Source organism: Myotis davidii, unplaced genomic scaffold (genome assembly GCF_000327345.1).
Source record: "Myotis davidii unplaced genomic scaffold, ASM32734v1 scaffold962, whole genome shotgun sequence".
NCBI lineage: Eukaryota > Metazoa > Chordata > Mammalia > Chiroptera > Vespertilionidae > Myotis > Myotis davidii.
In genome coordinates this window covers 5,120,833-5,133,370 of record NW_006295559.1, presented here as the reverse complement: position 1 = coordinate 5,133,370, position 12,538 = coordinate 5,120,833, and the positions used below count along the sequence as shown (strand labels likewise).

Sequence of the window (12,538 nt, the reverse complement as noted above, 5' to 3'; positions counted from 1 at the left end):
ACCTTTAGGCAAAATAAAGAGCTTCTTATATGATAAAGGATAAAAAACAGGCCTCCACATCCAAATATCTGGTCCATTATCATAGTGTTTGAAAGATCATCAATAAACACTTGTTCTGTCTTTAAGGTTTGACCTTGACAGAGCTTGATTTAAATGACTTAACACATATTTATTGAACTCCTGCTTCCTGGAGGCATTTGTCTGCGTGGTGGTAAGAAAAACCAGACTCCTGTCCCTACGCAGGAGTTTGTAAGTCTAGTGGTAGAGACAGACCATCATCTACCATTCACACAAAAAATGGAAACATCTCTAGAAGTAATCAGCTGATGCCTTCATTATGAAAGTCAGGGTTTTAAATTTCCTGGGTAAATGTGAAATTAAGAAAAGAAAAGAAAAAAAACAACGCAAGGAAATAGGGGGAGATGATTTTTACAATTGTGCCTCAAATTTTAAAATGTTTAGATGGGAAAGATTAAGTCTCTATACATCTTAACGACTTGCCTAAAGGCTTATAGTTGTCTGGTAGCACATCCAGACAGCCTTACTCATCTGTGAGAGGGAATGTGAATGGGGACAGCAGAAAGAAAATCTCCCCAAAGAAGACTTGAGAGTAAGAAGACCCAGAAAAGTCCTCAGTCCCTTGGTCCCTCATAGCCTGCCTTCCTGGTGGTTTACCATGACCCACTTTCCCCAGAAAAATAAAGAAGGAACTTCTTAATGGTAAAGCATTCCATCAATACTGAATCTTTTCCCCTCAAAAATTTTAAAATTGATTTTTATAAAGAGGAAGGGAGAGAGGGAGGGAAGGAGGGAGGGAGGGAAGGAGGGAGAGAGAGAGAAAGAGAGAAAAGAGGAGATATTTATTGTTTCACTTAGTTATGGATTCATAGGTTAATTTTTGTATGTTCCCTGATCAGGGATTGAACCTACAACCTTGGCATATCAGGATGATGCTCTAACAACTGAGTTACCCTGCTAGGGCAATACTGAATCTTAACGGCAAATCATTCACAATGATAAATGGCTGTCCTAGAGCACTTCAAGCTGTCCCTAAAATAGTGCCAAGAGAGAGCAAAAGGGAAAAGCACAACTAACATAACCTCAGGACTTAATAGGACTGAAGACCATGCTTTAGTTTGAGGCTACAGTTGCTTCTCATTAGCCATGGCACAAGGATCTATTCTTATTCTCAGTAAAGTCTGGCTCAGAAAGAGCCAACGTCCCATTCCAATCCCCTCCCCATCCTCAGCTTTCTGGCCCTGGTCCTTCCTCGTCCCAATCACCAATCCATTAGAGACTCCTGGCACAGTGCTTGTTATACCTACAGGTCTGTCCTCCTCTATAATAGTGGTTCTTGACAACATTGGGGGATTAAGCCTCCCTTCTCCCTCCGCTCCCCCACCTCCCACTTCCTTCTCTGGGAACATCTGGCAATTATCTGGAGATATTTTTTGTCACAAGTCAGGGGTGATACTGGCACCTAGTGGGTGGAGGTCAGGAATGACACTAAACATCCTACAGGGCACCAGACAGCCTCCCACAACAAAGAATTAGCCCAAATGTCAATAGCAAGTTGAGACGCCATGCTCTACAACATGATTCTAAGTTTCCTGAGAGCAAAGGATATGTCTTATTTGAGTTTGTAGGTCTAGCAGTTAGTAAAGTTGCTGGTACATTGTAGGTGTTCAATAAGTTTACCAAATGAAGGAAGGTCAGATTTGGTCAACTGATGAGATTTCCCTGCATGCCACACCCTACCACTGGCCAGCCTCCAATCACTGATCAGTTCAGCAGAATTTTGTAGCATTGAGGAGTCCTGACTGTTATAACCTAGATTTTAGAGTTTTTCAGTCAGTGATATAGATTTTTCTTCTTTCCTAAAGGATAATGACGTTACTGGTATTATAAAAATGATACATGCTGATTTTTAAATATTCAAATGCAGAAAGTACACAGAATGAAAATTTAAAAGCCACCCCACATCCCCCATCTAAAAATAACTCTCATTAACATTTGATGATCATGACTCCTGGCATCTTCTTATGCATATTTACAGATGGAGTTCTAAATAGTGGTACTTTGGATTAAAAAAGGATCATGATATTCATGATATTTTGAAATTAAAATGTTACATTTAATTTTATTTGAATTTAAAAGAGTAAAAAAATTAAAACGGAAAGAATTGGAAATGTCAGGTGGTAACATTTCTCGACAATGAGAAATAATACATTCCTAAAAAAAAGAATATTTTAAAAACTCCGGAGTTTAGGGTAGCTTAGTAATACATATGTTAGCTTAAAATGATGCTTATACAATGAAATATGAGGACACAGTATATCAGCCCTTCCCTACTCCTCTCCCACTTTCCTATTTTCATATAATTTTTAGATTGTCAAATGTATAAAATTTACATTTTGTTCTGTAATCACAGTTCCCATGGTTTAGCCTTATTTCTACACTTAGAGCAGCGGTTCTCAACCTGTAGGTCACGACCATCGGAAAACACATATAGCATATCAGATATTTACATTACGATTCATAACAGTAGCAAAATTACAGTTATGAAGTAGCAACGAAAATAATTTTATGGTTGGGGGTCAGCACAACATGAAGAACTGTATTAAAGGGTTGCGGCATTAGGAAGGTTGAGAACCACTGACTTAGAGGGATTCAAATTTATTATTATAAAGTTTTAAAGAAACATGAGGGCTATGTTGTCCGAGTTTTTGAAGGATTGACACATTAAGTACTTATATACTTAAAGGACAACTTGGGTGAGTACACAAATCTTGGAACTCTCTATTTCAGAACTCTGTAGCCATTCTCCTGCTCCCTTTGTCCCTGAATGTTGGGAAGAAGGCCGAAGACAGACTGAGTTTTCTATTTTTTCCACTTGGAAAGTCTCTTGATTCTTTCTTTATGTAGTAAGTTTGGTAATTTCAATAGGCTGTGGCTCAGTGTTGATATATTCGTATCAATTTTTTTCTAAGTCAGAATATGTCTTTTCTCTCTGCTTATTTGACCTTTTGCTTCAAGAAGAGGTATCTTATTAAATTTCTGAATTTTTTTGGTTTAATTTTGTAATGCAAAATCTACATTTGTTGGCTCTCCACTGTCAACATTCTATCTCTATTATTCCAAACTAGAGGCCCAATGCACGAAATATGTGCAGGAGTAGGCAGGCCTTCCTTCCTCTGGCTGCTGGCGCAGGCTTCCCTCCGGCACCTGGGACCCGGGCTTCCTCTGGCCGCCAGCAGGCACCTGGCACCTGGAACCCCGGAGACCCAGCTTTGTCAGGAAGGATATCTGGTCTAATTAGCATATTACACCTTTATTATTATAGATACCTGCCTATTTTTTCAGTCATACTTATTCTAATTTTTTGTTGCTTCTAATACAGCTCATCTTCTACATATTTTTTCATTTCCCATCGTTCCCCAAGCATTACCAGCTTGCTTTTTTCATTTTCTATCATTTTATCAGTTCTTTAGACTTGTTTTAGAGCAGTCATACTGTTTTAATTTTTTTGAGACTTTGGAGAACTTTTTGCCAGAGTTGTTTTACCTTTCCCTTAAGTAGATCCTCTTCTCATGAGGGTTTATCTGCCCTGGGTTCATGTACTTTTCCTCTTATTTTCTTGTAATTTCTTTTTTTCCCCTTGCAATTTCTCTGCATAAGTCCTGATTAGTAATCATCTAACAATGAAGATTATTAATATTTTTTATTATTAATCACCTTTGAATAGGGTCACCTATTTATTGAAAAGCTATTAATGGGATGTAGCTGGACTTGGTCAATAGCTTTGATAAGGTATGTTATCTCAAATACTTTCCCATCATGAATTATTTCTTTTACCTTACGGCTCCCTCTTCCTTCAAACTTTGGCATTTAAGAGACTCGTGGAACTCACACAAAGTCCTTGAAGCCATAGTTGCTCTGTGCTGTGAGAGTCACTATTCTTCTCCTGTCTTTACAGCCTCCATGGCCTCGGCTGCTACACTGTAAATACTAAAAATCGAATATTCTTCAGTTTCTCATTATTTGTCTCCTCTGCTACACTGTGTTTCTAGCAGTATATACCCTGGCCTTCTCGAAATGTATAGTAGCCCTGGATTTTGTTCAGCAGCTTCTTCAGGAACATGGCAGCCACTTTTAGAAAAGTCTGATCCCTGCTCGAGGTCTGAGGTAGTATGTGTCAGCTCTCTAAAGCCTCCCTTACTAGGATACAGATTTTCAAATAGTCGGCCAATAGTTGGCATGTGCAGCTTAAAGTTGTGGTCATTCTTTGTTAAACTATTTTAAATTTCTTTTGTTGTTTTTGGCGAATTGCACAAAAGGGGAATAGTATTAAAAAACCACCTTGGCCCAGCCAGTGTGACTCTGTGATTGAGCGTCCACCTATGAACCAGGAGGTCCTGATTTGATTCCTACTCAGGACACATGCCCAGGTTGCAGGATTGATCCCTAGGGAGGGGTGTGCAGGAGGAAGCCAATCAATGATTCTCTCTCATCATTGATGTTTCTATCTCTCTCTTTCTCTCCCCCTCCCTTCCTCTCTGAAGAAAAAAAATACTACCTTGACTTTGCCATCTTTAGCTGGAAGTCCTACTTATAATCATGGATGACACTGCTGAAACTAAAACCCAACATGGGGCCATATTTCTCATGAGTTGTGCTGTTTAAATAACACATGGCCATATTGCATTCGCCTCTAGAGAGACTATAGCCTCTACAAAATAATAAAAGTACATCTCCTGCCAGGATTTCTTGGATGAAATTCTTAAAGTTCAAAATATTTTCTCAGGGTATGTAAGCTGGCTACACCCTCTCAGAAGGTGAAATGAATAGCAAATGTATTTCTTTATCTTTCGATGCATTAAAACAGCAGTAGTAAAGTGCTTTCCAACTGTGACCAAATTCTGCACATTTTAAACGCAATCTCTATTTTTATTTCTTTTTCTCTGCCTTGCAAAGAAGGAGTGTGTTCCAAGATAGAAAAATGTTTTCTCAATGGATCAGAATAGCTGTTTTTATGAACTTTAGCTCAGAAAATACAATGCATAATAAATGAAATATATCAAACTATTTTTTATTTGTGCTCAATTTTAAAACATTGTATATTTTGTGGGTGGGGAGGTGAAGGAAGTTGGAGAAGGCTAAATAGCTAAAAAAGAATGAAAGAAAATGTTGCAAAATGAGAAGAGGCAGGTTTAATTTAGAATCCAATGCAGGCATTTAAGTATATTTTATCAAAGTTATCTCTCCTTATTGGTTAAAGATTCTTTTATAATCTCTGTGCTCTTCCAAGAAGTCAAGCACAGAATCTTTTGTTTAAAGTACTCACTGAAAAATAATAACAGAAAAACAAAGAAGCAAACACAAAAGATCCTAAAAGGTTCCATAAGCACATGACCTAATCTTATTCTCAGGTATATATTTTTACACCCCTAAAATATATATAATGTTTTCAAAAATATGGAGGTTCCTCAAAAAACAACAACACATAACCTCCCCCCCCCAAAAAAAACAAACAAACCAACAAACCAACAATAAAACAACCAAAACAGAAATAGAACTACCATAGGATCCAGCAATTCCACTTCTGGGTATTTGTCAAAGACAATGAAAACACTACCTCAAAAATATACCCCCACGTTCACTGCAGCATTCTTTCCAATAGCCAAGACATGGGAGCAACCTACTAGTAAGTATCCACTGACAATTGGTTAATTTTTTAAAATTGTGGAATATACACACAATGGATTTATTCACACAACAATATTCATCCATTAAAAAAGAATGAAATCTTGCCATTTGGAATGACCTTGAAGCATTTATGTTAAGTAAAATAAGTCAGAGAAAGACAAACCTGTATGATTTCACTTATATGTGGAATCTTGAAAAAAACAAAACAAAACGCAACTCAGATACAGAGAACAGATTGGTGGTTGCCAGAGGCAGAGGCTAGAGGGTGAGTGAGATGAGTGAAGGTGGTCAGAAGGTACAAATTTCCAGTTATGAAATAAATGAGTCATGGGATAGCATGTACAGAATGGTGACTATAATAAGACTGTATTGTATGTTTGAAAGTTGCTAAGAGTAAATCTTAAAAGTTTTCATTACAAGGAAAAATGTGTAACTACATGTGGTGATGGATGTTAACTAGACTTATTGTGGTGATCATTTTGCAACAAATACACATATCCAATCATTATGTTGAACACCTGGAACTAATACAATATATCTCAATAAACGTGTCATTTTTTAAAACTGAACACAAAAACTAGTTTAATAAGTCACATTTATTTTTCATTTTATTTTCTGGGCAGAAGTTCATAGAACCAGCTGTTATATTCCATCAAGAAAATATTTATAAGGTAGAAAAATTGGAAGGACAGAGAGAGGACCTATACCAGGACTCACTTTCCTAAGTATATAGTTATAAAACTTGGAAGAGAAATGGAGTTTGGGATTTAAAACAACATCACTGGCCACTTTAATTAGCCTAGTGCAGTGATTTTCAACTGGTGTCCCACAAGAATTTTTAAAACATGTAATACCTGGCTATTTAGTCAGGGGCTCTGACCTTTTCCCCCAATAGATTATCAAATTTAAAAAAATGACAACAGCCCTGACCAGGCGGCTCAGTTGGTTGGAGCATCATCCTGTACACCAAAATGTTACAGGTTTGATTCCCTGTCAGGGCACATACCTAGATTGCAGGTTCAATCCTCAGTCAGGCACGTACGGGAGGCAACTGACTGATGTTTCTCTCTCGCTCTTCCTTCCTCTCTCTCTAAAAATCAATCAAAACATATCCACAGGTAGGATGTTTAAAAAATGACAACAACCAACACAATAATAGCCGTCCAGTGTAAATGGATCAAAATTATACCTATTTTTTTTGTCAGATTGACAATAAACATATTTTGGTGTGCTGCAGAATTTTAGTAATTAGTTTATGTGTGCCGCGAGATGAATCTCTGACAATGCTTCCCCTAGCTGGCTTTGTTCTCTTTGCCCAGCTCTTTCTCCTGATTGGTCATTTCCCCTGCAGCCAGCACCTTCCTGCTTGTGCTTCAGGGCCCTTCCTAAGTCCTTTTCCAGCTCAGTTCTCCCAGACAGCCTAGGCCAGTTTCCCAAGGGTCTGAGCCCCCACAGAACCGCCCACCTCTCCCCACAATCAGCCATTCCCACGGCAATCTAGGCTACCGGCACAGTGCGCATCTCCTCGTCTAGAAAGGCTCTTACTGTCTGTCTTCTGGAGCCTGGTGTCCCAGGGGGGCCGGGCCAGCCTCTTCTACCCTGTAAATGAACAGACAGACATGTGACAGCAATTACACACCATTGACACATTTCTTCTTCAACCTCAGCTTGTTTGCTCCAGGGAGGCAGGTGAGGTACCCACCACCGGAGAGTTATTCATCCTCTGGAAGGCAGCATTACTCCCACTGGTCATAAATCCCACCTCTTTGTGGGTAACGAGGAACTACAGGAAGAAATGCTAAGGACATGGCTTCCTCTGCTCATCACCACTGCATAACTTGCAATCAGGGAGTAGTTAGAATATTTAAATCAAAGTATCCCCACAGAGTGGACAATGAAAGCATGCCACGTGTTCAGTATAGGTACTACTGGTTTGGATTTCTACTTCTGGACTTCTTGTTCTGTTTAGCTAACCGGGATAGATTACACCCTAATGTGAATAAAATCTCACAATACTCACAAGTCTTCCCAAGATAGAAAAGGCCTACTCATGAATCTACAGTGAGACATTTGTCACTTAGCAAAAACTGGCAGGTAACATTTCCTGAAGGTTTCTGACATGGCAGGGTTAGTCACTGAATTCCCACCATAACTGTCAAAAGTAGGTTTTTCCTCTTCTTTTTACATATGAGAAAATTGAGGTTTACCGAAAGTGGCCTAAGGCCACAGAGATGGTAAAAGACAAAGTCCCCAAAACAAAGTCTTTCCACCATATCAGACCTCTCCCCTGGGTGGAGTTGCCAAGGAAACCTCCTTAGCAAGAAGATCCAGAGACACATATTATTCAGATAAAAAATTTTTAAAACTCTAAGAAACACACAACAAGTTAAGATGATCAAATTGTTACTTGGGAAATTTCATGAGATTATTCCCAGGAAACCTGCCTTGAGAATGTGAGCTGTATAGCTCTATCAGATCTTGCACTTTTTAAAAATCATGTACTATGAAGAATATGACGTCTTGGTAAGAAGTGTGTCGTCTGGATCCTGAAAAGGCCAACAGCTCACTTGCTAGTTCTATTAGCTGGCCCTGCATGTTAAGTTAGAGTGTAGATGTTTACATTCATAAATGATGACCTCAAGGGTGTGGCTTAGTGAAGCAAGTCACCCCAAATTCAGAAGAAGAGAATGTTTCTTGAGTCCCAGAGGAGCAGATAAGGAGTAAAAGACCCTTTTGCTCCTAAAAATAATTTTTTTTGGCATGAAGTATATCCACTCTGGGGCCTTCCAGCTGCCGCGTCATTATAAGTTCCCTCTCAGATGCCCACATACTTACTTCTCTTCCACGTTCTCCTTTCAAGCCCTTAGGTCCTTCTATGCTGTTGTCAAATCCAGGAAGACCCTAAAAAATAGAAAAGAAATAGAAAAATTAATAGGCTTTGAACATTTATCTTTAAAAAATGTGACTTGTGTATAACATATTTAGTCTCCACCACAAAGTGGACAGAAGTCTAACCCAATTGAAAGCAGAAATAGGCTAAGATTGTACAGGGCTTACAAGAGTTTTCTTTTCTTCCTGGGCTTTGTATTATCAGAAGGGAGCGCAAACTCAAGGTGTGTGCCTGTGTGAGCATGGAGAGGGGAGGGGGTGGAATCTAGAGCTTGCCAAGGGGAGCAAGAGTGAGATAACTTGTGTTTGTGACAACTCGTATCCTGGGTCTGGAGGTATGCCTTCTTGCTACTGCGATCCTTTCTCTTAACTTTCCTTTTTTTTTTTTTCTGGGAGTCTAGGCAAGTTTATTCTTGAGGGTTGGGAGGCTTTACTCTCCCCTACCCTTAGGAAAAGGCAAATTTCATAATGGGCTCCACCCACCACAAGAACATATACTGTGTATGTACACTGAGCGGAGCTGAGGACTGCATCTGCCATCCACTCCCTCTTCCTCCCCTTGGACGCCTGGCTGCTTTCATCCCCGTAAGCTTAGTCCTACTTTTTTGGTTTTCAGAGAATCCTGGAGTTTTTCCCAACATGCAAACAAATGTTCCAGCAGAAACTCATTGAAAACAGGCACACACTGTAGGATAGTATCTTACGTGGGCCAAACTGAAAGCTTTCTATCTTGGGTAGTTAGGACCACAAACAGAGCAGTGTCACCATGATGCCCGGACAATCAATGGAGCCAGCCAATTCAGTCAATGCTCCAATAAACTGAGAGGGGACAATTACCGGTCCTGCTGAGTGTCAGCTGCCGGGCTTTTGGCTGACAGCAGCCCAGATTACCTTCACCAATCAATGAGTAATTAGTGATCACCAACAGGGACATGTCATTGTTCCAGATACTCAGTAAGCTTTTAAACAAGTAGTTTCTACACTCACAGAGTTTATAGGCTAACAGAGTGAAAAAGGCGGGCTTAGAACTTATAACTGATATTGTTAAAACGTAAATGAAAAATTATTTCTCTTCCCCACATATCAAAGCCAAAGATTGTTTTCTTATTTTCTGTTTTATTCTTAAGTTTAAGTATTTCTGTTAAGTTCTCCAAGCAGGGTATACGTAAGTTACAATATTAGAGAACTACGTTTTGGTGAGAAAGGTATGTAATGAAAAGGAAGGTAATGTAAAGTCCAGAATTTATTACACTGGGTGTATAAAGCTTTGCATTGTGGTCCAACTCTGAACTATTTCACTGAAGAGATGACATTTAAAAAAATCATATTCCAGCACATTGTACTGACTAGAACATCCTAATTCACACGTGGACCAATTGTTTGGTTAGTCTGAATGGGATCTTGTCAAGTCTTTCAAATTCTATGAAAGTGGACAAAAGAGCATCAGATATCACAAATTTATTATTAAACTTGGGCTTATAATAATAGTATGGTTTAAAATGATGAACTCTGTAGCTCAGACAAGTGATCTAGCTCAGTTCTCCCCCTCTAGTTACATGAGATTATATATATATAATTTAACTTTATTTATTTATTTATTTCCAATTTCAAAATTGGAAATTCCAAACAGCCAAACTGAGATTGGGTTTTTGTATGATTGGACTTTCTCTCTGAATAAGCATAGATTTTTCAGGAATTTGAATCATTTGCATGTATCCCTATAAATAATTTGATTATGTGTGTTCTATTTATTCTATCAATCTTCTTTTAAATTTTTTCTTAAATGTTTTCCTGAAATAGCAACCCACCGAAACCACAGAGTTGTCTTGGATTTGAGATGTTTATTCCTAAGTGGCTGGGAAGAATTATTACGCATTGGAGAAGCATCTGAAGTTAGTATAATGACAAACAGCACAATACGGAGAAGCTCTAGTGAGTTGAATTTGCAGTCATCTTGAAGTCACAAAACATTTCTTTTTAAATAGAAATCCTTTTACATTATTCAGAATCTCTAAAGGTGTTACATTATCATTCATAAAATTAGGGGGAATTCTGATCAAAGGGAATGGAAATTGTATAGCAAGGCCCCAAGTGGATTTTTGGCCATCATATACTGAAGTGTCTTTGTATGTAAACTGCTATTTCTTATTATCTGTATTTGTAGACAGTTTTTGTTTTTAATTAGATAGCTTGAAGTTGTTTGAAAACTCTTAGGTCACCAGACTATTGTCAAGAGATGTTACTTAGCAAGCATTGTTGTGTTTAAGTGTAAATTCCTCAACTTTATAAAGAGTTATCTTCAGAGCATACCTAACATTTACGTTTGGCAATATATATGCATCAAATTATTTCTCTGATCAACTCATGTGTCCTGGAGGAAGAGTTATTAAAGACAAGGGCCTGTGAGATCCCCGGTTGGCCCACATCCTTATCAACACTTGGTATTGTCAGTCTATAAATTTTAGCCACCATTCTGCTCTGGCACACTGCTGGGGGGAGTACAAATTAGTACAAACGTTTTTGAAAAGTGTTTCGCTATAAAACTATAGCTGAACATAGGCATTTAAATTATCATCCAGATAGTCTACTCCTAAAGTATAAACCCAATAGAAATGTGTGCAACGGTGCACCCAAAGACACATACAAGGATGTTCACAGAAATGCTATTTATAATAGCAAAACCCAGTAACAACCCAAATGTCTATGAACAGCAGAATAGATAAATAAATCATAGTAGAGTCACACAGTGGAATACTATACAGCAATGAGATAGAATGAACTACTGTTATCTGCAACAACATAAATGAATCTCACAAGCAAAAGAAGCCAGAAACAGAAGAGTTTATCATAAATAATTCACTTACTTAGAGCTCAAGAACAAGTAAAACTAATTTATGATCCTAAGATAGTGATTAGCGTAGGGAGGACTGGTAGGGATTGGAGTAGAGGTAAGGGTTTTTTTTCAGATGCTTTATTGTTGTCTAATGTTCTCTCTCTGTACCTGGGTGGTGAGTACACAGGTGTATTTACATTCATCAAGCTATACAGTGACAATCTGTGTACTTTTCTGATGTATTTTACAGTTCATTAAGTTCTGGATATATAATATACAGCATAGTGATTAGAGACAATAATACTGTATATTATATACTTCAAGGTTGCTAAAAGCCTAGATATTAAATGTTCTCACCACAACAAAGAAATGAGAATTATGTGCCATGAGAGAGGAGTTAGCTACACTCTGGTGATAATCATACTGCAATACATAAATGTATCAAATCAACACTTTGGACACTGTTAACTGGGTCATATCCCTGTGAGAGCAAGCACCTTGTGTCCTAAGTTTGGCCTCACATGATCTCAGCTGCTTGGAGTCAAAGCAATGAAGCTAATGTGCTTAATCTCATGACTCTTGGAGAATGGAAAAAAGATATGGCTTTGTTTCTTCTCTTCTGTCCATATTCTGAGGTACCCAGGGGAAGATGAAGTAGACTGTAATCCCTTCACAGCTCCGAAGCCCAAGGACAATTCTGAATGTGTATTCTCAAAAAATACATGTGCAAACGAAGGGCAAGGGCTGCTCACTGCCCATTCTCATCCCGTACACGACATGGATCTCACAAGACAAACTTGCTTTTAAATGTCCACAATTGTGCCTGTGGTGATGTGAACTCGGGATTGCTACTGCAGTACCTTAAAGTGGGGGTGCTACTCTCTTATCAACATGGATGGGAACCGAGCCCTGATGTTAGTTCACAGCCCGCACAGCCGCAGCACTTACCGGGTCTCCTCGCAGGCCCTTGGCTCCACGGTCACCAGCAAGCCCTTTCTCTCCTGGGCTTCCCTAAAGTTAATAAAAATCAGGAGAAGGACAAAACAAGACTTTTTAATAATATTAATATACACAAGGGGCTTATCTTCTCCCTGATTTGAATAATTACAT

The 12,538-nt window shown here is 38.6% G+C and overlaps 1 protein-coding gene across 1 annotated transcript in view; it reads right to left on the bottom strand.

The window, feature by feature from the left end:
• Positions 1-12,538, bottom strand: part of COL6A6 (collagen type VI alpha 6) — a 98,421-nt gene that overhangs the window by 50,201 nt on the left and 35,682 nt on the right. Inside the window, exons 17-19 of the mRNA XM_006770214.2 lie at positions 12,377-12,439; positions 8,542-8,607; positions 7,252-7,305 (exon numbers count right to left, since the gene is read on the bottom strand). Of these exons, the coding sequence (XP_006770277.1) occupies positions 7,252-7,305; positions 8,542-8,607; positions 12,377-12,439 (183 nt within the window). The remainder of the gene's footprint in view (positions 1-7,251; positions 7,306-8,541; positions 8,608-12,376; positions 12,440-12,538) is intronic.